The following is a 26,871-nucleotide window of genomic DNA, read 5'->3' as shown; positions in this document are numbered from 1 at the left end:
TATACATTGTATCATGTTATGTTCTGTATAGTGTATGCGGTATATAGTAATGTATACATTGTATCATGTTCTGTTCTGTATAGTGTATGGGATATATAGTAATGTATACATTGTATCATGTTATGTTCTGTATAGTGTATGGGGTATATAGTAATGTATACATTGTATCATGTAATGTTCTGTATAGTGTATGGGGTATATAGTAATGTATACATTGTATCATGTTATGTTCTGTATAGTGTATGGGGTATATAGTAATGTTTACATTGTATCATGTTATGTTCTGTATAGTGTATGGGGTATATAGTAATGTACACATTGTATCATGTTATGTTCTGTATAGTGTATGGGGTATATAGTAATGTATACATTGTATCATGTTATGTTCTGTATAGTGTATGGGGTATATAGTAATGTATACTTTGTATCATGTTATGTTCTGTATAGTGTATGGGGTGTATAGTAATGTATACATTGTCTCATGTTATGTTCTGTATAGTGTATGGGGTATATAGTAATGTATACATTGTATCATGTTATGTTCTGTATAGTGTATGGGGTATATAGTAATGTATACATTGTATCATGTTATGTTCTATATAGTGTATGGGGTATATAGTAATGTATACATTGTATCATGTTATGTTCTGTATAGTGTATGCGGTATATAGTAATGTATACATTGTATCATGTTATGTTCTGTATAGTGTATGGGATATATAGTAATGTATACATTGTATCAAGTTATGTTTTGTACTAATTATTGTATGGGGTATATAGTAATGTATACATTGTATCATGTTATGTTCTGTATAGTGTATGGGGTATATAGTAATGTATACATTGTATCATGTTCTGTTCTGTATAGTGTATGGGGTATATAGTAATGTATACATTGTATCATGTTATGTTCTGTATAGTGTATGGGGTGTATAGTAATGTATACATTGTATCATGTTCTGTTCTGTATAGTGTATGGGGTATATAATAATGTATACATTGTATCATGTTATGTTCTGTATAGTGTATGCGGTATATAGTAATGTATACATTGTATCATGTTATGTTCTGTATAGTGTATGGGATATATAGTAATGTATACATTGTATCAAGTTATGTTTTGTACTAATTATTGTATGGGGTATATAGTAATGTATACATTGTATCATGTTATGTTCTGTATAGTGTATGGGGTATATAGTAATGTATACATTGTATCATGTTCTGTTCTGTATAGTGTATGGGGTATATAGTAATGTATACATTGTATCATGTTATGTTCTGTATAGTGTATGGGGTGTATAGTAATGTATACATTGTATCATGTTCTGTTCTGTATAGTGTATGGGGTATATAATAATGTATACATTGTATCATGTTATGTTCTGTATAGTGTATGCGGTATATAGTAATGTATACATTGTATCATGTTATGTTCTGTATAGTGTATGGGGTGTATAGTAATGTATACATTGTATCATGTTATGTTCTGTATAGTGTATGGGGTGTATAGTAATGTATACATTGTCTCATGTTATGTTCTGTATAGTGTATGGGATATATAGTAATGTATACATTGTATCATGTAATGTTCTGTATAGTGTATGGGGTATATAGTAATGTATACATTGTATCATGTTCTGTTCTGTATAGTGTATGGGGTATATAGTAATGTATACATTGTATCATGTTATGTTCTGTATAGTGTATGGGGTGTATAGTAATGTATACATTGTATCATGTTCTGTTCTGTATAGTGTATGGGGTATATAATAATGTATACATTGTATCATGTTATGTTCTGTATAGTGTATGGGGTAAATAGCAATGTATACATTGTATCATGTTATGTTCTGTATAGTGTATGGGGTGTATAGCAATGTATACATTGTATCATGTTATGTTCTGTATAGTGTATGGGGTGTATAGTAATGTATACATTGTATCATGTTATGTTCTGTATAGTGTATGGGGTATATAGTAATGTATACATTGTATCATGTTATGTTCTGTATAGTGTATGCGGTATATAGTAATGTATACATTGTATCATGTTATGTTCTGTATAGTGTATGGGGTATATAGTAATGTATACATTGTATCATGTTATGCTCTGTATAGTGTATGGGGTATATAGTAATGTATACATTGTATCATGTTATGTTCTGTATAGTGTATGGGATATATAGTAATGTATACATTGTATCATGTTCTGTTCTGTATAGTGTATGGGGTATATAGTAATGTATACATTGTATCATGTTATGTTCTGTATAGTGTATGGGGTATATAGTAATGTATACATTGTATCATGTTATGTTCTGTATAGTGTATGGGATATATAGTAATGTATACATTGTCTCATGTTATGTTCTGTATAGTGTATGGGGTGTATAGTAATGTATATATTGTATCATGTTATGTTCTGTATAGTGTATGCGGTATATAGTAATGTATACATTGTATCATGTTCTGTTCTGTATAGTGTATGGGATATATAGTAATGTATACATTGTATCATGTTATGTTCTGTATAGTGTATGGGGTATATAGTAATGTATACATTGTATCATGTAATGTTCTGTATAGTGTATGGGGTATATAGTAATGTATACATTGTATCATGTTATGTTCTGTATAGTGTATGGGGTGTATAGTAATGTATACATTGTATCATGTTATGTTCTGTATAGTGTATGGGGTATATAGTAATGTATACATTGTATCATGTTATGTTCTGTATAGTGTATGGGGTGTATAGTAATGTACACATTGTATCATGTTATGTTCTGTATAGTGTATGGGGTATATAGTAATGTATACATTGTATCATGTTATGTTCTGTATAGTGTATGGGGTATATAGTAATGTATACTTTGTATCATGTTATGTTCTGTATAGTGTATGGGGTATATAGTAATGTATACATTGTATCATGTTATGTTCTGTATAGTGTATGGGGTGTATAGTAATGTATACATTGTATCATGTTATGTTCTGTATAGTGTATGGGGTGTATAGTAATGTATACATTGTATCATGTTATGTTCTGTATAGTGTATGGGGTATATAGTAATGTATACATTGTATCATGTTATGTTCTATATAGTGTATGGGGTATATAGTAATGTATACATTGTATCATGTTATGTTCTGTATAGTGTATGCGGTATATAGTAATGTATACATTGTATCATGTTATGTTCTGTATAGTGTATGGGATATATAGTAATGTATACATTGTATCAAGTTATGTTTTGTACTAATTATTGTATGGGGTATATAGTAATGTATACATTGTATCATGTAATGTTCTGTATAGTGTATGGGGTATATAGTAATGTATACATTGTATCATGTTCTGTTCTGTATAGTGTATGGGGTATATAGTAATGTATACATTGTATCATGTTATGTTCTGTATAGTGTATGGGGTGTATAGTAATGTATACATTGTATCATGTTCTGTTCTGTATAGTGTATGGAGTATATAGTAATGTATACATTGTATCATGTTATGTTCTGTATAGTGTATGGGGTGTATAGTAATGTATACATTGTATCATGTTCTGTTCTGTATAGTGTATGGGGTATATAGTAATGTATACATTGTATCATGTTATGTTCTGTATAGTGTATGGGGTATATAGTAATATATACATTGTATCATGTAATGTTCTGTATAGTGTATGGGATATATAGTAATGTATACATTGTATCATGTTCTGTTCTGTATAGTGTATGGGGTATATAGTAATGTATACATTGTATCATGTTATGCTCTGTATAGTGTATGGGGTATATAGTAATGTATACATTGTATCAAGTTATGTTTTGTACTAATTATTGTATGGGGTATATAGTAATGTATACATTGTATCATGTAATGTTCTGTATAGTGTATGGGGTATATAGTAATGTATACATTGTATCATGTTCTGTTCTGTATAGTGTATGGGGTATATAGTAATGTATACATTGTATCATGTTATGTTCTGTATAGTGTATGGGGTATATAGTAATGTATACATTGTATCATGTTCTGTTCTGTATAGTGTATGGGGTATATAGTAATGTATACATTGTATCATGTTATGCTCTGTATAGTGTATGGGGTATATAGTAATGTATACATTGTATCAAGTTATGTTTTGTACTAATTATTGTATGGGGTATATAGTAATGTATACATTGTATCATGTAATGTTCTGTATAGTGTATGGGGTATATAGTAATGTATACATTGTATCATGTTCTGTTCTGTATAGTGTATGGGGTATATAGTAATGTATACATTGTATCATGTTATGTTCTGTATAGTGTATGGGGTGTATAGTAATGTATACATTGTATCAAGTTATGTTTTGTACTAATTATTGTATGGGGTATATAGTAATGTATACATTGTATCATGTAATGTTCTGTATAGTGTATGGAGTATATAGTAATGTACACATTGTATCATGTTATGTTCTGTATAGTGTATGAGGTATATAGTAATGTATACATTGTATCATGTTATGTTCTGTATAGTGTATGGGGTGTATAGTAATGTATACATTGTATCATGTTCTGTTCTGTATAGTGTATGGGGTATATAGTAATGTATACATTGTATCATGTTATGTTCTGTATAGTGTATGGGGTATATAGTAATGTATACATTGTATCATGTTCTGTTCTGTATAGTGTATGGGGTATATAGTAATGTATACATTGTATCATGTTATGCTCTGTATAGTGTATGGGGTATATAGTAATGTATACATTGTATCAAGTTATGTTTTGTACTAATTATTGTATGGGGTATATAGTAATGTATACATTGTATCATGTAATGTTCTGTATAGTGTATGGGGTATATAGTAATGTATACATTGTATCATGTTCTGTTCTGTATAGTGTATGGGGTATATAGTAATGTATACATTGTATCATGTTCTGTTCTGTATAGTGTATGGGGTATATAGTAATGTATACATTGTATCATGTTATGCTCTGTATAGTGTATGGGGTATATAGTAATGTATACATTGTATCATGTTATGTTCTGTATAGTGTATGGGGTATATAGTAATGTACACATTGTATCATGTTATGCTCTGTATAGTGTATGGGGTATATAATAATGTATACATTGTATCATGTTATGTTCTGTATAGTGTATGGGGTATATAGTAATGTATACATTGTATCATGTTCTGTTCTGTATAGTAGTGTATGGGGTATATAGTAATGTATACATTGTATCATGTTATGCTCTGTATAGTGTATGGGGTATATAGTAATGTATACATTGTATCATGTTATGTTCTGTATAGTGTAGGGGGTATATAGTAATGTATACATTGTATCATGATATGCTCTGTATAGTGTATGGGGTATATAGTAATGTATACATTGTATCATGTTATGTTCTGTATAGTGTATGGGGTATATAGTAATGTATACATTGTATCATGTTATGTTCTGTATAGTGTATGGGGTATATAGTAATGTATACATTGTATCATGTTATGTTCTGTATAGTGTATGGGGTATATAGTAATGTATACATTGTATCATGTTATGTTCTGTATAGTGTATGCGGTATATAGTAATGTATACATTGTATCATGTTATGCTTTGTATAGTGTATGGGAGTATATAGTAATGTATACATTGTATCATGTTATGCTCTGTATAGTGTATGGGGTATATAATAATGTATACATTGTATCATGTAATGTTCTGTATAGTGTATGGGGTATATAGTAATGTATACATTGTATCATGTTATGTTCTGTATAGTGTATGCGGTATATAGTAATGTATACATTGTATCATGTTTTGTTCTGTATAGTGTATGGGGTATATAGTAATGTATACATTGTATCATGTTATGTTCTGTATAGTGTATGGGGTATATAGTAATGTATACATTGTATCATGTAATGTTCTGTATAGTGTATGGGGTATATAGTAATGTATACATTGTATCATGTTATGTTCTGTATAGTGTATGCGGTATATAGTAATGTATACATTGTATCATGTTATGCTCTGTATAGTGTATGGGGTATATAGTAATGTATACATTGTATCATGTTATGTTCTGTATAGTGTATGGGGTATATAGTAATGTATACATTGTATCATGTTATGTTCTGTATAGTGTATGGGGTATATAGTAATGTATACATTGTATCATGTTATGTTCTGTATAGTGTATGGGATATATAGTAATGTATACATTGTCTCATGTTATGTTCTGTATAGTGTATGGGGTATACAGTAATGTACACATTGTATCATGTTATGTTCTGTATAGTGTATGGGGTATATAGTAATGTATACATTGTATCATGTTATGTTCTATATAGTGTATGGGGTATATAGTAATGTATACATTGTATCATGTTATGTTCTGTATAGTGTATGGGGTGTATAGCAATGTATACATTGTATCATGTTATGTTCTGTATAGTGTATGGGGTGTATAGTAATGTATACATTGTATCATGTTATGTTCTGTATAGTGTATGGGGTATATAGTAATGTACACATTGTATCATGTTATGCTCTGTATAGTGTATGGGATATATAGTAATGTATACATTGTATCATGTAATGTTCTGTATAGTGTATGGGGTGTATAATAATGTATACATTGTATCATGTTATGTTCTGTATAGTGTATGGGGTATATAGTAATGTATACATTGTATCATGTTCTGTTCTGTATAGTTTATGGGGTATATAGTAATGTATACATTGTCTCATGTTATGTTCTGTATAGTGTATGGGGTATATAGTAATGTATACATTGTATCATGTAATGTTCTGTATAGTGTATGGGGTATATAGTAATGTATACATTGTATCATGTTATGTTCTATATAGTGTATGGGATATATAGTAATGTATACATTGTATCATGTTATGTTCTGTATAGTGTATGGGGTATATAGTAATGTATACATTGTATCATGTTATGTTCTGTATAGTGTATGGGGTATATAGTAATGTATACATTGTATCATGTTATGTTCTGTATAGTGTATGGGGTATATAGTAATGTATACATTGTATCGTGTTATGTTCTGTATAGTGTATGGGATATATAATAATGTATACATTGTATCGTGTTATGTTCTGTATAGTGTATGGGGTATATAGTAATGTATACATTGTATCATGTTATGTTCTGTATAGTGTATGGGGTATATAGTAATGTATACATTGTATCATGTTATGTTCTGTATAGTGTATGGGGTGTATAGTAATGTATACATTGTATCATGTTCTGTTCTGTATAGTGTATGGGGTATATAGTAATGTATACATTGTATCATGTTATGTTCTGTATAGTGTATGGGGTGTATAGTAATGTATACATTGTATCATGTTCTGTTCTGTATAGTGTATGGGGTATATAGTAATGTATACATTGTATCATGTTATGTTCTGTATAGTGTATGGGGTATATAGTAATATATACATTGTATCATGTAATGTTCTGTATAGTGTATGGGATATATAGTAATGTATACATTGTATCATGTTCTGTTCTGTATAGTGTATGGGGTATATAGTAATGTATACATTGTATCATGTTATGCTCTGTATAGTGTATGGGGTATATAGTAATGTATACATTGTATCAAGTTATGTTTTGTACTAATTATTGTATGGGGTATATAGTAATGTATACATTGTATCATGTAATGTTCTGTATAGTGTATGGGGTATATAGTAATGTATACATTGTATCATGTTCTGTTCTGTATAGTGTATGGGGTATATAGTAATGTATACATTGTATCATGTTATGTTCTGTATAGTGTATGGGGTATATAGTAATGTATACATTGTATCATGTTCTGTTCTGTATAGTGTATGGGGTATATAGTAATGTATACATTGTATCATGTTATGCTCTGTATAGTGTATGGGGTATATAGTAATGTATACATTGTATCAAGTTATGTTTTGTACTAATTATTGTATGGGGTATATAGTAATGTATACATTGTATCATGTAATGTTCTGTATAGTGTATGGGGTATATAGTAATGTATACATTGTATCATGTTCTGTTCTGTATAGTGTATGGGGTATATAGTAATGTATACATTGTATCATGTTATGTTCTGTATAGTGTATGGGGTGTATAGTAATGTATACATTGTATCAAGTTATGTTTTGTACTAATTATTGTATGGGGTATATAGTAATGTATACATTGTATCATGTAATGTTCTGTATAGTGTATGGAGTATATAGTAATGTACACATTGTATCATGTTATGTTCTGTATAGTGTATGGGGTATATAGTAATGTATACATTGTATCATGTTATGTTCTGTATAGTGTATGGGGTGTATAGTAATGTATACATTGTATCATGTTCTGTTCTGTATAGTGTATGGGGTATATAGTAATGTATACATTGTATCATGTTATGTTCTGTATAGTGTATGGGGTATATAGTAATGTATACATTGTATCATGTTCTGTTCTGTATAGTGTATGGGGTATATAGTAATGTATACATTGTATCATGTTATGCTCTGTATAGTGTATGGGGTATATAGTAATGTATACATTGTATCAAGTTATGTTTTGTACTAATTATTGTATGGGGTATATAGTAATGTATACATTGTATCATGTAATGTTCTGTATAGTGTATGGGGTATATAGTAATGTATACATTGTATCATGTTCTGTTCTGTATAGTGTATGGGGTATATAGTAATGTATACATTGTATCATGTTCTGTTCTGTATAGTGTATGGGGTATATAGTAATGTATACATTGTATCATGTTATGCTCTGTATAGTGTATGGGGTATATAGTAATGTATACATTGTATCATGTTATGTTCTGTATAGTGTATGGGGTATATAGTAATGTATACATTGTATCATGTTATGCTCTGTATAGTGTATGGGGTATATAATAATGTATACATTGTATCATGTTATGTTCTGTATAGTGTATGGGGTATATAGTAATGTATACATTGTATCATGTTCTGTTCTGTATAGTAGTGTATGGGGTATATAGTAATGTATACATTGTATCATGTTATGCTCTGTATAGTGTATGGGGTATATAGTAATGTATACATTGTATCATGTTATGTTCTGTATAGTGTAGGGGGTATATAGTAATGTATACATTGTATCATGATATGCTCTGTATAGTGTATGGGGTATATAGTAATGTATACATTGTATCATGTTATGTTCTGTATAGTGTATGGGGTATATAGTAATGTATACATTGTATCATGTTATGTTCTGTATAGTGTATGGGGTATATAGTAATGTATACATTGTATCATGTTATGTTCTGTATAGTGTATGGGGTATATAGTAATGTATACATTGTATCATGTTATGTTCTGTATAGTGTATGCGGTATATAGTAATGTATACATTGTATCATGTTATGCTTTGTATAGTGTATGGGAGTATATAGTAATGTATACATTGTATCATGTTATGCTCTGTATAGTGTATGGGGTATATAATAATGTATACATTGTATCATGTAATGTTCTGTATAGTGTATGGGGTATATAGTAATGTATACATTGTATCATGTTATGTTCTGTATAGTGTATGCGGTATATAGTAATGTATACATTGTATCATGTTTTGTTCTGTATAGTGTATGGGGTATATAGTAATGTATACATTGTATCATGTTATGTTCTGTATAGTGTATGGGGTATATAGTAATGTATACATTGTATCATGTTATGTTCTGTATAGTGTATGGGGTATATAGTAATGTATACATTGTATCATGTAATGTTCTGTATAGTGTATGGGGTATATAGTAATGTATACATTGTATCATGTTATGTTCTGTATAGTGTATGGGATGTATAGTAATGTATACATTGTATCATGTTATGTTCTGTATAGTGTATGGGGTGTATAGTAATGTATACATTGTATCATGTTATGCTCTGTATAGTGTATGGGGTATATAGTAATGTATACATTGTATCATGTTATGTTCTGTATAGTGTATGGGGTATATAGTAATGTATACATTGTATCATGTAATGTTCTGTATAGTGTATGGGGTATATAGTAATGTATATATTGTATCATGTTATGCTCTGTATAGTGTAGGGGTATATAGTAATGTATACATTGTATCATGTTATGTTCTGTATAGTGTATGGGGTATATAGTAATGTATACATTGTATCATGTTATGTTCTGTATAGTGTATGGGGTGTATAGTAATGTATATATTGTATCATGTATGTTCTGTATAGTGTATGGGGTATATAGTAATGTATACATTGTATCATGTTATGTTCTGTATAGTGTATGGGGTATATAGTAATGTATACAATGTATCATGTTATGTTCTGTATAGTGTATGCGGTATATAGTAATGTATACATTGTATCATGTTATGCTCTGTATAGTGTATGGGGTATATAGTAATGTACACATTGTATCATGTTATGTTCTGTATAGTGTATGGGGTATATAGTAATATATACATTGTATCATGTTATGTTCTGTATAGTGTATGGGGGTATATAGTAATGTATACATTGTATCATGTTCTGTTCTGTATAGTGTATGGGGTATATAGTAATGTATACATTGTCTCATGTTATGTTCTGTATAGTATATGGGGTATATAGTAATGTATACTTTGTATCATGTTATGTTCTGTATAGTGTATGGGGTATATAGTAATGTATACATTGTATCATGTAATGTTCTGTATAGTGTATGGGGTATATTAGTAATGTATATATTGTATCATGTTATGTTCTGTATAGTGTATGGGGTATATAGTAATGTATACATTGTATCATGTTATGTTCTGTATAGTGTATGCGGTATATAGTAATATATACATTGTATCATGTTATGTTCTGTATAGTGTATGGGGTATATAGTAATGTATACATTGTATCATGTTATGTTCTGTATAGTGTATGGGGTATATAGTAATGTACACATTGTATCATGTTATGTTCTGTATAGTGTATGGGGTATATAGTAATGTATACATTGTATCATGTTATGCTCTGTATAGTGTATGGGGTATATAGTAATGTATACATTGTATCATGTTATGTTCTGTATAGTGTATGGGGTATATAGTAATGTATACATTGTATCATGTTATGTTTTGTGAATTTCCTCTTTTATTTTGGCTCTTGTCCAACTTAAATCAAACAGCAACCTCTCCCGCCTGTACCACGAGCTATTAGAGGGGTCCTCTGTCTTGTAATATTTTAATATATGAGATTTGTGGTTTGTATACTAAGCTTTTTTTACATCATTTTTTTATTTATTCTTCTAGTATTTTCACGTTTTTGTCTAGGTCTTTTAATATGTAAACACGAGTCTGTAGAGAACACAGAATAGTGTACTTTACCTCCCCCGGCAGCTCAATGGTTTCGTCCTTTTCCAGCTGATTTCAGGTCTGTGCCTCTTCGCCTGAACCGAGACTCCAGAGAGGACTGTACCAATAAATAAAAAGGGGTGTTGTTACTGCTCGAGCATGTGTGAGAGCTTCTAGTAACCTGGATGCGTCAATATTGCACACATCCTCCATGTTTATGATGGTTTCTTGTATTATGATAGTGGCATTTGTAGTTTGTCGCAGATATCGCCGTACTTTACAATACATCTGGGTGGCTGTTCCCCCGTTTTGTTGTTGGTACGCTCCGCCTCCAGCTGACCGGCCTGGAATCACGGTTTAGAGCCTCGGACTGGTCGCCCCGGAGTCGCCGTGTTCCGTCGGCCTTGTCCCCGGCCGTTATCCTGTGAGGGTCCCGGACAGCTCAGGGGCAGCAGGGAGCGTGAGCGGCGTGGAGGCCCCGGCCTTGGTGTAGAGAGAGCGGCCCAGGCCCTGTCAGACATGGGAGACACCGGCAGCGAGCGCAGCAAACCGCCCAGCCTCCCCCCGCGCTGCCCCTGCGGATTTTGGGGGTAAGAGACCCGGGCAGAGCGCCCTGATACTGTACTGAGAGCGGGGGGAGCTCACCCAACCATACAGAGTCCCTGTGCCACCCTGACCCTGCAGAAGATGACACTGTGCCACCCTGACCCTGCAGAACATGACACTGTGCCAACCTGACCCTGCAGAACATGACACTGTGCCACCATGACCCCGCAGAACATGATACGGTGCCACCCTGACCCCTCAGAACATGACACTGTGCCACCCTGACCCCTCAGAACATGACACTGTGCCACCCTGACCCCGCAGAACATCACACTGTGCCACCCTGACCCCGCAGAACAAAACACTGTGCCACCCTGACCCCTCAGAACATCACACTGTGCCACCCTGACCCCTCAGAACATCACATTGTGCCACCCTGACCCCGCAGAACATCACACTGTGCCACCCTGACCCCGCAGAACAACACACTGTGCCACCCTGACCCCGCAGAACATCACACTGTGCCACCCTGACCCCGCAGAACAACACACTGTGCTACCCTGACCCCTCAGAACATCACACTGTGCCACCCTGACCCCGCAGAACATCACACTGTGTCACCCTGACCCCGCAGAACATCACACTGTGCCACCCTGACCCCGCAGAACATCACACTGTGCCACCCTGACCCCGCAGAACATCACACTGTGCCACCCTGACCCCGCAGAACATCACACTGTGCCACCGACCCTGCAAAATATCACACTGTGCCACCCTGACCCCGCAGAACATCACACTGTGCCACCCTGACATTTGACAGCGGCGCGTAAATATACGCCTCGTGTGAACAGACAAACGTCAGCCCATTGCTTTCAATGGGCAGATGTCTGTCAACGCTTTCAAGCCGCATTTTTCGGACGTAATTCGGGGCAAAAACGCCCGAATTACGTCCGTAATTAGTGTGTGTGAACATACCCTTACTCTGCAGAGCATCACTTGGTGCCACCTTGACCCTGCAGAACATCACACTGTGCCACACTGACCCTGCAGAACATTTTACTATTCCACCCAACCCTGCAGAGCATCACACTGTGCCCATCCCCATGCTGTGCCACCCTAACACTGCAGAGCTTCACAGTGTGCCACACTGACCGTGCAGAGCATCAGTGTGCGACCCTGACCGTGCAGAGCATCAGTGTGCGACCCTGACCGTGCAGAGCATCAGTGTGCCACCCTGACCGTGCAGAGCATCAGTGTGCCACCCTGACCGTGCAGAGCATCAGTGTGCCACCCTGACCGTGCAGAGCATCAGTGTGCCACCCTGACCGTGCAGAGCATCACTGTGCCACCCTGTCCGTGCAGAGCATCAGTGTGCCACCCTGACCGTGCAGAGCATCAGTGTGCCACCCTGACCGTGCATTACATCAGTGTGCCACCCTGACCGTGCAAAGAATCAGTGTGCCACCCTGACCATGCAGAACATCATACTATGCCACCCTGACCCTGCCGAGCCCCATAGTGTGCCATCCTAACACATCAGAGCATCACATAGTGCCACCTTCACCCTGCCGAACATTATACTATGCCACCCTGACCCTTAAGAACCTCATACTGTGCCACCTTGACCCTGCAGAGCATTACTGTGCCACTCTGACCCAGCAAAGCATCACACTGTGCCACACCTTCTACTGTGCCACCCTAACACTGCAGAGCTTCACAGTCTGCCACCTTGACCATGCAGACCATCACACTGTGCCACACTGACCCTGCAGAGCCCCTGTACCACCCTGACCCTGAAGAGCATCACAGTGTGCCACCCTGACCGTGCAGAGCATCACAGTGTGTCACCCTGACCATTCCGAGCATCAGTGTGCCACCATGACCGTGCAGAACATCACACTGTGGCACCCTGACCCTGCAGATCATACTATGCCACCCTGACCCTGCAGAACCCCATATTGTGCCACCCTAAAACTTCAGAGCATCACGTAGTGCCACCTTGACCCTGCAGAACATCACACTGTGCCACACTGACCCTGCAGAACATTATACTATGCCACCCTGACCCTTAAGAACCTCATACTATGCCACCCTGACCCTGCAGAGCATCAGTGTGCCACCCTGACCCTGCAGAGCATTACTGTGCCACCCTGACCCAGCAGAGCATTACACTGTGCCACACCTCATACTGTGCCACCCTAACACTGCAGAGCTTCACAGTCTGCTACCTTGACCGTGCAGAGCATCAGTATGCCACCCGACCCTGACCCTTCAGAACTCATACTGTGCCACCCTAACACTGCAGAGCATCACAGTCTTCCACCTTGACCTTGTAGAACATCACCCTGACCCTGCAGAGCATCACAGCATGCCACCCTGACCCGGCAGAGCATCACAGCGTGCCACCCTGACCCGGCAGAGCATCACAGCGCCACCCTGACTGTGCAGAGCATCATACTGTGCCTCTGACCCTACAGAGCATCATACTCGGCCACAATGGCCCTACAGGGCATTATACTGTGCCATCGTGACCCTGTAGAGCCACTTAATGGGACACTCTGACCCTGTAGAACATCATACTGTGCCACCCTGACCCTGCATATACTTATATTATGCCACCATGACCCTGCAGAGCATTATGCCGGGCCACCATGACCCTATTGAGCATCATACTGGGCCACCATGACCCTACAGGGCATTATAATGTTCCACCCTGACCCTGCAGAGCATCAACCGTGCCACCCTTACCTTACAGAGCATCATACTGTGCTATCCTGACCCTGTAGAGCCACTTACTGTGCCACTCTGACCCTGCCGTACATCATACTGTGCCACCCTGACCCTGTAGTCCCCGTAATATACCCTAATCATGCAGAACATTTCTCTGTACCTTCATAGCTCTGCAGAGACTGTTTTGGGCCCCAATTGTACCACCGTTACTTCACTTAATCTTCTTATTCACAGCCCTGACCCTGCGGAGCTTCCTCCTCACATGCGCTGTCCCTCATGTACCATCCAAGCCTGCCCAGAATCTTCTTACGTTACACTGTTGTTGCCTTTGTGGTGGTCACCTAACCCATCTAGTGCCACCTTATATCTTGTCACAAATAAATATGGGATGTGATCATCTCTGGAGGAAAATTCCACAAAAACAACCCAATGCCAGCAGATCACTCAGACCACCCCGGGCGCCATCTCACCAATGAGGGCGTCAGATAGCATGCCAATCGTTTCATAGAGGACATTTCTGACGGCCAATATATCTGAGCAGTCAGGGCTCAGTGGCACAGATGTAGTGCGGGCACCAGGAATACACCATATACAATACAGTGACGATTACTGCCGCGGCCCTCACCGCTTCATTGTAAGAGCGGGGTATACATTAATCAAGGAGAGGAGTCCTCCTGTAAGTGGGTGGGTGCCCTTTCCTTATGCCCTGCAGGACCACTTTACAATTCAGTGACCACCATCTGATTTTCCTCCTTTCTCCCTGCACCAGCCCTGTCACCAAAAGCAAATACCACAGCGCCACGCTCCTAAACATGGTGACCTGAGAGGACGTGCGGAGGGGCTCCCCGGAGGGCGTGTGGAGGGGCTCACCGGAGGGCGTGTGGAGGGGCTCCCCGGAGGGCGTGTGGAGGGGCTCCCCGGAGGGCGTGTGGAGGGGCTCCCCGGAGGGCGTGTGGAGGGGCTCCCCGGAAGGGTCGACTCCTGTGATACATTGTTTTAATTCCTCAACATTTCCCTGATTCTTCTTACTTGGTCATTTGCTGTAATTGTATCCAGTCTGGACAATCCTCTGCGAGCAAAGACCACACAGATCTCCCCTGTCCTGATCGTTACAATGTGTCAGTGCAGGTAAAATGTATCAACAGAAGGTTATCTAGACTGGATACAATTATAACAAACCCTCAGCTGTGAGAAGTATTAGGTCAGGGCAGTTGTTCAGCCATTGAATGCCCACAATATATGTTCCCAGCAATCGGAGGTCTTGAAAATGGTGTGGAATTGAAACACAAAGTATATTATAACGTTTTATTCCGCATACACTGACCCCATCTTGGTAAAATGGCTGCATTGCTGACATGTCAGGGATGGCACACGGGCCCCTTATCACCAGAGCAAGCATGGGTCAGGACCCCTCAATTTTTTCTCCCCATTACAGCCTATCACGCAAGTGAGGGGGGGGGGGGCGGGGGGCGATATGGGGGAGATGATATCAACCACTAAAAAGAGCAGATCAATCCTCAATGTGGACGCCCTGGCATGACAATGTCATCACCAGCCTGTCAGATCATGTGCCACCTCCACGTTCATCTATATATAAAGGGCATCTAATAACCCCCACACCAACCAACGTACCACCCCAGGCAGAGGGCATCTAATAACCCCCTCCCCCCACACCAACCAACGTGCCACCCCAGGCAGAGGGCATCTAATAACCCCCTCCCCCCACACCAACCAACGTGCCACCCCAGGCAGAGGGCATCTAATAACCCCCCACCCCAGGCAGAGGGCATCTAATAACCCCCGCACCAACAATGTACCACCCCAAGCAGAGGGCATCTAATAACCCCCTCCCCCCACACCAACCAACGTACCACCCCAGGCAGAGGGCATCTAATAACCCCCTCCCCCCACACCAACCAATGTACCACCCCAGGCAGAGGGCATCTAATAACCCCCTCCCCCACACCAACCAACGTACCACCCCAGGCAGAGGGCATCTAATAACCCCCTCCCCCCACACCAACCAATGTACCACCCCAGGCAGAGGGCATCTAATAACCCCCTCCCCCACACCAACCAATGTACCACCCCAGGCAGAGGGCATCTAATAACCCCCTCCCCCCACACCAACCAATGTACCACCCCAGGCAGAGGGCATCTAATAACCCCCTCCCCCACACCAACCAACGTACCACCCCAGGCAGAGGGCATCTAATAACCCCCTCCCCTCACACCAACCAATGTACCACCCCAGGCAGGGGGCATCTAATAACCCCCTCCCCCCACACCAACCAACGTACCACCCCAGGCAGGTGTAAAGTTCCACCACACATCGGCCAGTGCCCATTCCCACCTCAACCCCCATACATTAAGAACTCCCCCTGAATATTTTGCCCATATATATGCCATGGCTTTACTTCTCTTCAGTTTATTTGGTGCATGTTTTATTTCCCAGAATCCTCTTTTGTGTTGACTGTTTTTGTGCTGTGTTACGATGTATGATGCTTTACTAGTGAGACGTTGGCATTCGTGCTGCCAGTGGGTATAGCTGCATGGTTAGGTGCCCACGTTTTGCCCACCACTTGAGTGCAGCAGAATGCAACCGCGTCCACGTTCTAATAGAAGATGATACAAATGGCGCTCCGGACTGTACGGGGGCTGAATGGTGACTATCGCTGCCCAGACAAGTCACGATGGCTTCATCATATTGTGAGATATGGCAACTGCCCCTCCAGTGACTGTGGCATGGGCGGCACGCCTGCCCTTTCTTTTTGTATTCTCACACAGTGAACCCTACCGTGTAGCAAACATTACTTTGCAGCCATCACATGGGACTATGGCGGTGCCACTGCTGGCGGTATGGAGGGCTATAGCGCACTTTGTGGTATTCCTATGGACGTCACTGCTGCCTGACCCCAGATGCCTTACACCTATAGTTATTTAATGTCACGCTGTATGGACCAGTCCTGTGCAGTCAGAGGTCTGGATACACTCACTGCATTGTGATGTGCTGCCCGCCCCGTCCTCTGCACGTTGGTGGTACCCTCATGTTTATATGTGTAGTATATATATATGTCTATATGTTATTGGATGGTAAAGCTCAGATTTAGGTTTGCGATGAGATCCCTTAATTATTATTTACAAGCTTTGTGCGCTGATCAGGTGACAGGATTGTTCATAGTGAAGATGATGATGATGTATCAGCTGCAAGTTGTATATGTTACGTATACGTCCTCCACTTTACAGGTTACATATAGAATTATATACATAACAAGATGAGTCATTGTGTACAGACATGACATTACTGGTGTAAAGAGAACGCTTCCCAGAATGCAAATCAGCAGAACAAGCAGGGAATACTGGAAGATTTCAGCTCTGAATCCTTCAGAATAGTGAGTGCGGCTCTGGAGTATAATACAGGATGTAACTCAGGATCAGTACAGGATAAGTAATGTAATGTATGTGCACAGTGACTGCACCAGCAGAATAGTGAGTGCAGCTCTGGAGTATAATACAGGATGTAACTCAGGATCAGTACAGGATAAGTAATGTAATGTATGTACACAGTGACTCCACCAGCAGAATAGTGAGTGCAGCTCTGGAGTATAATACAGGATGTAACTCAGGATCAGTATAGGATAAGTAATGTAATGTATGTACACAGTGACTCCACCAGCAGAATAGTGAGTGCAGCTCTGGAGTATAATACAGGATATAACTCAGGATCAGTACAGGATAAGTAGTCATGTATATACACAGTGACTCCACCAGCAGAATAGTGAGTGCAGCTCTGCAATATAACACAGGATCTAACTCAGGATCAGTACAGGATAAGTAATGTAATGTATGTACACAGTGACTCCACCAGCAGAATAGTGAGTGCAGCTCTGGAGTATAATACAGGATATAACTCAGGATCAGTACAGGATAAGTAATGTAATGTATGTACACAGTGACTCCACCAGCAGAATAGTGAGTGCAGCTCTGGAGTATAATACAGGATATAACTCAGGATCAGTACAGGATAAGTAATGTAATGTATGTACACAGTGACTCCACCAGCAGAATAGTGAGTGCAGCTCTGGAGTATAATAGAGGATGTAACTCAGGATCAGTACAGGATAAGTAATGTAATGTATGTACACAGTGACTCCACCAGCAGAATAGTGAGTGCAGCTCTGGAGTATAATACAGGATGTAACTCAGGATCAGTACAGGATAAGTAATGTAATGTATGTACACAGTGACTCCACCAGCAGAATAGTGAGTGCGGCTCTGGAGTATAATACAGGATGTAAATCAGGATCAGTGCAGGATAAGTGATGTCATGTATGTACACAGTGACTCCACCAGCAGAATAGTGAGTGCAGCTCTGGAGTATAATACAGGATATAACTCAGGATCAGTACAGGATAAGTAATGTAATGTATGTACACAGTGACTCCACCAGCAGAATAGTGAGTGCAGCTCTGCAATATAAAACAGGATCTAACTCAGGATCAGTACAGGATAAGTAATGTAATGTATGTACACAGTGACTCCACCAGCAGAATAGTGAGTGCGGCTCTGGAGTATAATACAGGATGTAAATCAGGATCAGTACAGGATAAGTAATGTAATGTATGTACACAGTGACTCCACCAGCAGAATAGTGAGTGCAGATCTGTATATAATAAAGGATGTAACTCAGGATCAGTATAGGATAAGTAATGTATGTACACAGTGACTCCACCAGCAGAATAGTGAGTGCAGCTCTGGAGTATAATACAGGATGTAACTCAGGATAAGTAATGTAATGTATGTACACAGTGACTCCACCAGCAGAATAGTGAGTGCAGATCTGTATATAATACAGGATGTAACTCAGGATCAGTATAGGATAAGTAATGTAATGTATGTACACAGTGACTCCACCAGCAGAATAGTGAGTGCAGCTCTGGAGTATAATACAGGATGTAACTCAGGATCAGTACAGGATAAGTAATGTAATGTATGTACACAGTGACTCCACCAGCAGAATAGTGAGTGCAGCTCTGGAGTATAATACAGGATATAACTCAGGATCAGTACAGGATAAGTAATGTCATGTATGTACACAGTGACTCCACCAGCAGAATAGTGAGTGCAGCTCTGGAGTATAATACAGGATGTAACTCAGGATCAGTACAGGATAAGTAATATAATGTATGTACACAGTGACTCCACCAGCAGAATAGTGAGCACAGCTCTGGAGTATAATACAGGATATAACTCAGGATCAGTACTGGATAAGTAATGTAATGTATGTACACGGTGACTCCACCAGCAGAATACTGAGTGCAGCTCTGGAGTATAATACAGGATATAACTCAGGATCAGTACAGGATAAGTAATGTAATGTATGTACACAGTGACTCCACCAGCAGAATAGTGAGCACAGCTCTGGAGTATAATACAGGATATAACTCAGGATCAGTACTGGATAAGTAATGTAATGTATGTACACAGTGACTCCACCAGCAGAATAGTGAGTGCAGCTCTGGAGTATAATACACAGTGACTCTGCTGTTTATGTAGATTGACTGATTGGGTCTTAATAGTATTACCGTCTAAGAGTTAATAATATATATATATCCCACAGTAAATATAAACCGTGGAGTCCTCTTCTGGGACAGCTGGGTGACAACCAATATGGCTGCTATTATAACTTTCACGGCAGTTGTAGATCGGCTTTCCTAATTCATATCCATATGTTTTCGTGCCTCCCCTGGTCGTGCGTCTCTACATTTCTTGGTAGATTTGATATTCTGGAGTCTGGGAAAGCTGAGTGATCCTCTTGGTGCTGTAATGGCGTTATATAGGTTGTCTCGGCTTTGGTGGCGACAGATAAAATAAGACATAACTGAATAGAAGTTTTGACCTCTGGACATTGGAGGACGACTCAAGGACTTGATGCAGGGAAACCTCTGGTTTTATCGTCTTATGAGATCCTGTAGTTGTGACGGGAGCTCCTCCTACTGCACCGTGTCTATATTTACTGTCCTCCCTGTGATGTCATCGCACTGTAGACGGTTATGTCAGACTCGTCATAGGGAGGTAACTGATGTCATGCGCTCGTCTACTTCCCAGACTCACAATCTAAAACACATGAAGGAGGTACCCTGAGGTCTCAGGGTCCACAGCGGGGGGGTGGGGGATCCTTTATAGGAACCTTACGTACAGTCATCAGGTCATTTATGCACCGTGGGCGTATTATAGTGGCGCGGTATGTGGCATTATAGCTGGTATGTACAACGGTGGCACTTTGGGTGGTTTTATGTTGGTACTATGTCTTATTGTGTTATGGCTCTAGTTTATAAAGTGATGAGGAGTATGTCAGCAGGGTTATATTATATATGCTCTATAACTAGTATTATGTGGGCACTGAGGCTGGCATTATATACGCGCTGTTATTGGCACTGTTATATATGTGCTATATGTGTCCTCTCTATTGTTTTAGTAGCGGCTGTTTCTGGTTTTACAATTCGCTGCTACTTTTTACGATTCATGTGAATAAGCTGTAATACCAGACACAGCCACTACTAAAGTGTGGAGCTGTACTGTATGGGGCGGTGTAAACAATGCAGGTAACGTAGCACTTACCTGAGCACTCTGGCCCCTCCACCAACAGCTGATTGGCGGAGGTGCCCGAGAGTCGAACCCCTACTGGTCTAATATTGATATCTAAGGATAGACTATAAACTGGAAAACCCCTTTAATTACTGACTGTGGCAGCATGACGTGTAAATGTTTCTGTTTTGTTCTTAGATTTTTCTTTATTAAAATTAAAGCGAAACTACGAAATTCATGATCAGAGGCTGCCAGGCGACGCCCCTTTTCTGACATCACTCAATGCTCTGCAACTATTGGCTAAAGCTGCGTCTCACAGAATTCCTGCTTTGTCCGCCCCCTGCACACAATAATAATACTAAAATATCAATCTCGTAAAATAAGGGAAAAAATATTTCACTGCCTCCTGTACTACCAGCTTGATTGACAACCACGAGTTGTCAAGGGACACACCCCTGCCATCTGTAGTGATAAGAGAGTGATCATTTTCTTGCTGACTTGTTGCTGGGACATTGTACATGCAGTATTATAGTAGGTGATCGATCCCTAGTTATTGCTGTCATCTATAGCAGTCTGAGTTAAAGCTGGAAAAAGTTCTGCTGAGGAGGAGAGCGCAGGGGCTGTGCAGTTGTAGAAAGCCTCTGTGACCCTGTGACCAAATGATAGCTCCATAATTGCTCTGAATGGCTGCTGTATGTTAAGCTACTTCCCAGACGCAGCGAAAATAAGAAGATATCGGGAAAAACAGGTCTTAGAGGAATTTGTGAAGAGCAGAGGTTAAAACTTGGAGGTCCACTATTACCCATACCAGCAGGAGGCTGCAAGACACAGCGGGGAGCTCTGAATTTCTACACAGTTCCAGTCGATATCCGCGTCTTATCTTTTTTTATTTGCACCATTTTTTTATTATGTGAATGTGATCTCCACCCTCGACTTATATTTAATGCTCTTTTCCTGCCTTCGGAAATCCTTCAATTATAGGGAGGAGATCTTTCGGGCCCGCCCGGGTTTTATGTAGTGAATTTATATGTTGTCCCTGTGATTTCTTTGCGCTCGTAGCTGACATGTTATATCCAACTCATCACATACATTAAGGAGCAGCTTCACGCCCGGCGCATTCTGGTCTGTAGGAAATAAGGATGTTTTCCTGGACGAAGAGGACGCGTCAGATCTGGCGCACAACCTGACGGCGGTGACTGAGGATGAGTGCATCCTACCACACTTGCCTTATAAGACTCGTGGAGAATGTACCCCTGGGGCTCAGGGTCTGCAGCGCGTTTCGGTCTGTAGAAAATCAGGTTGTGTACTGGGCGAAGAGGACGCGTCAGATCTGGCTTACAATCTGACGGGTGGTGACTGAGGACCAGTGGTTCCGATCAGACTCACCTTCTAAGACATGTGGAGAATGTACCCCTGAGGCTCGGGGTCTACAGCGCGTTTTGGTCTGTAGGAAATACGGTTGTACTGAGCAGAGGTTTCTAGCTCAGGATTTTTAGCTTTGGCACCACCTGTTCCTGGATTTGTTTGATTTTTAGGGGGATCACGGTGTCGTTTAGAATTTTCAATAATCTGGCACTTTAGGGATGAATTCTTCCGATAACTTCAATATTTACTGGGAACAGGGGAAGCGTCCGACCTTAATTACGGTTTTCAGGGGTTTTGGGTTGGCGATCACTTGAGAAAATATATAAATATCCAAGGCACCGGCAAGTCCAGTAATCCAGAATGTGGCTGTTCTGCAACGTCATGGATTCTAAGCTTCATCTGATTCAATTTACACTGTGCGGCAAAATGGCACCATAGTCTGCTCCACCTGCGCTCCCACCTATGGATATTAGGCATCTCCGTCCGTTTCCAAGCTGGAGAATTCCACAAGGTGAGAGGATGAATGGGCAGGTTGTGTACAGAAGCTAAAAATTTGTGACTAATTGACCATCTGGGATGTCCAGACTGCTTGGCGGTGTAGTGCAATGATGATATCAGTGAGGGAGGAAGTAGCTAACTTCTCCTCCTACTCTATATCAGTCACTATAGCTGCAGCCTGGGACATAACTGCTGGAAAAGAAAGGCCAGATTTGTGCCTTTTTATAACACATGTAGCAGTTTTAGTGACACAGACCCGGAGCAGTCTTGTTCACCCCTCTAGATTTAGGATTAACCCTTTAACTGAAGCACTTGACAAACCCGCAGCTTTCATCCGTCACCCAGGTTGTCCTGAACGCCGCATAAACCTTGCAACAATTTTGCATAAACCACCGACCAATTACGAGAAAACGCGAGATTGGAAAGTCCGTGTATTTTTAGCCTCTCGAGTTTGGTTTAAATCCACTGCAAACAAGCGCAGACAATTAGAATAAAACCCAGCGGCACGTGAAGCGATTTTACAAACTAGAGGGATTGAAGCCTCCTGAAATGAACCGACCTCCGGACTCTTTCAAGTGCACAGCGGCCACGAGTTTAAGCTCCAATTATTTTTCTCCAGAAAATTTGAAATGCAGAAGTCTTGATATCCGGCGAGATACCGGCTCTAATCGTCGCGGCCGCTAAATTACATCCACTCTAAATGGCGGCTTTATTCCCATAACTGCGGGGCGACCGCCGGGCCGCGACCACTCTCCTCATTATGCAGCCGGGACTCTCATTCCTTTTTTAGCTGCTGCGTACGTTTTTTTATTTGAAGCGCAAGTCAGGCGAATCGTTGACTATAGTCTGACCGGAACAACCAATGGCGATCAATCCAATTTTATTGCCGCAGCAGTTTTTATTTTTTTTATCCAAATGGTGAACCTGGTGTCCAATGTCGACAAGAGGGGTAAAATATTCTCAAGACTTATTTGAGGGGTGCAAGTGAATAGGAAAGGGGGTGTTACTATTTAAATTAAGTCACGCCCCTTTTTTCTTTTCTTTTTTTTTTTTTTGTGCCATGTAGCTCCGCCCTTCAATAAAAAAAAAATTCCCAGCAGCCACTGCACCCATCATGTAAGACTTTTCTGGCGCGGTTCCTGATTGAATCACTCTCTCTGTCCCGTGTGGCGGTCTTCAGGCCGGAGCTGGAACGTTCTAGACTAATCTTATTTTACAGAGAAGAATTGTGCCCTGGAGGTGGCGTTTTTACTCGTTAACGCTTTTTATTTCCGCGCCATTTCCTAGTGATGAGTAATTATGCAAATGACATCCGATGGCAAATATTACCTTCTCCTTTACGAGGTGAAGCACAACGTACACGCGGTTCATGTAGAATCGGTTGTAGGCTGCACGCGGCGGAGACGGTGATTACGTGGGATAAGACGAGTACAACTTCCCAAGATGATGAGACCTTCACTGTCCGGAATCGCGTCCGCAATCTGTCCCACTGGCTCTATTCAAGCGGAGACAGGGCGCTTATAATGTGGTGACAGAGTCTCTTTAAGTACCACTAGGGGGCTTGAAGCTGCAATCAGTTGATTGCAAAAATAATTGCTTTGGAACACTTCGTACCCCTCCCTCTGTTATACACCTTAGATGCCGTAGTCACTATTTGAAGCAGCATCCAAGAGGTTAAACTGCTGGGAACATCCCGCTGCTTTCTCATGGGTACACTGGGCAGTGCCAATGAGATCCCAGTGACGTATATTTCCTTTACTGGTCATTAAGGGGTTAATGGGGTTGAAGTTTTTTCTTTTTGGTAAGTTTTTAGCACTTAGTAGGGTTCTGTTATGTCACTGTTCTGGCATGTCCATAAAGGTTTCCGGTATCTTAGGTGTCAAGAAGTGAACCCCCAACCCACTGACGGCGCTGCCGCGTCCCACGTGACACCTCTCAGATGGGGGGCGGCTTATTTCCAGCCTTTTGATTGGTCCCTTGGAAGGCCGTTCAGTGGGTTTATTTGCACCCTCTAGTTATGGGGATCTCGGAGGGTACCGGGTGCAGTTCTGGTTTATACGTTTGCGGACCCTTGTATTAATGAGATCTCCGGCTTGGAAGCGCTCGGCGGTTTGTAATAACTTAATGCCGTCGTGGACGAAGCTTTTAAATCCGTTCTCGATTGTAAAGGAAGAAAAGCCATTAGTATAAGTTGTTGCCCGAGTCCCGTCTCTGTAGTCATGTTTGAGATGCATAAATACGTCTCCATGGTATTTAGTTATTCATACAATTGACCGCCATAAAACTTTCCTGCAAATGAGCTGCTGCCTCTAACACGTCTGCGCCGGCGAGGAAATTGATGCGTAAATCATAGCGAGACGGAATTAATTGTAGTGGAAATAGACGGATTGGTAATGCGGAGCCGGCCGTATGCTAATTATAATGCTGCTGGATTAATGGGGAGAGGGATTCATGGGGTGTAGGCGTATAGGACTGGATAGGCCAATATTATGGGGGAACCCTCACCGGTCCATCCTGGTCACATCACCAGACAGTGGCGGGATCCAGCATATAGTCAGGTGGCTCCGGTCACAACCTGTAGCGGGTATCTGCTGTGTTGCGTAAAATTCCAATAATCCGGAACCTAGGTAGTCTTCTGAACCATCGGATGTGTGCATGGATCCACAGCTCTAGACCATGACACCTCATCCTCTGGGAATCCGTTGTGCCCACGCTGTTGTTGATTAGCAATGGGCCGCACTCTGATGATGATGACCCGATGCCCACCATTGGAGCCCTGGACCCTGCGGTCAGGAATGTTGTGGACTCTCCTTAAAGAGAACCTGACACTACGTCATATAAGTTGAACTGGTTAACCAACCTGTATAGCGCGGTCTCCCTGATTCCAGCTCCTGGACACCCCACCCCACCCCACCCGTTCCAAAGATACGGCCCACTGTTGTGTTGCCTCCTATATGCTGTAGTTAGCCAATGGGGTGGAGCTAGCTTCCCTGCCTCTGATGCTGACCAATCAGCATGAGGCAGCTTGAGGGTAGTTCACGCCCTGTTGACTAACTATAGCAAAGAGGGAGCCAACACGACAGTGGGCCATATCTCTGGAACGGAGGGGGGGGGGGGGGTCTAGGGAATAAAGAAAAGCAGCGCTGGAATCAGGGGGGGGGGGGGGCAGAGCTATTCAGGTCAGTAACCAGTTCTACTTAAATGATCTAGTGACCGGTCCTCTTTAAGTGCCAGATTATCCGGTAAATTCCTGATAATACGGAACAGGATTTTTTCGGTCCCGTGCCAGATTACCAGACGATTAGGTGCTGGACTAACAGACTTTATATTGTATTTCCATTTAATCAGTTGTATGGCTGGTTTTCTGCTGCACCTGAAATATGGCCCTGATCGTTACTTGAGCTTGGTGGTTTAGGAATAGAATGCCAAAGTACAGAGAAGACTGACACAGTGGTAGAGCAGAAGGAGAATGGATCCATTCAGGGTTTGTGGAAAGCGGAGTGACACCCCGTATGATACTGTGAGAGTCACAGGATGTTATATTTTCAGGTTCGTTATTATTTTTTAAAGGGAGAGACCCTCTAACCCACATCGATCGACCGCCGCTCACGGGACCCCTCCCCCGTATAGACTTTTACTGGCCTTGGCTGATGAGTGATTAGAGCAGAACGCGTCAGTAACGGATCATTTATTGTTTTGTTGTATTTAGCTCCAGTGACCAGCAGTGAAAAGGTTAAAGCCACGACCGCGCCGTGCGCCCGCGACG

The 26,871-nt window shown here is 40.5% G+C and overlaps 1 protein-coding gene and 1 long non-coding RNA gene across 2 annotated transcripts in view; one reads left to right on the top strand and one right to left on the bottom strand.

Moving 5' to 3' along the window:
- Positions 1-11,964, bottom strand: part of LOC142760340 (uncharacterized) — a 36,612-nt gene extending 24,648 nt beyond the window's left edge. Inside the window, exons 1-2 of the long non-coding RNA XR_012883300.1 lie at positions 11,655-11,964; positions 11,412-11,496 (exon numbers count right to left, since the gene is read on the bottom strand). This is a non-coding gene — a long non-coding RNA (uncharacterized LOC142760340). The remainder of the gene's footprint in view (positions 1-11,411; positions 11,497-11,654) is intronic.
- ZFAND3 (zinc finger AN1-type containing 3) overlaps positions 11,690-26,871 on the top strand; it is a 334,693-nt gene continuing 319,511 nt past the window's right edge. The window contains exon 1 of the mRNA XM_075863502.1: positions 11,690-11,968. Within this exon, the coding sequence (XP_075719617.1) occupies positions 11,898-11,968 (71 nt within the window). The 5' untranslated portion in view covers positions 11,690-11,897. The remainder of the gene's footprint in view (positions 11,969-26,871) is intronic.

The sequence above is a fragment of the Rhinoderma darwinii genome, chromosome 4, assembly GCF_050947455.1.
Source record: "Rhinoderma darwinii isolate aRhiDar2 chromosome 4, aRhiDar2.hap1, whole genome shotgun sequence".
NCBI lineage: Eukaryota > Metazoa > Chordata > Amphibia > Anura > Rhinodermatidae > Rhinoderma > Rhinoderma darwinii.
The sequence above is the reverse complement of the archived record's forward strand: the minus strand, read 5'-3'. Positions and strand labels throughout refer to the sequence as shown.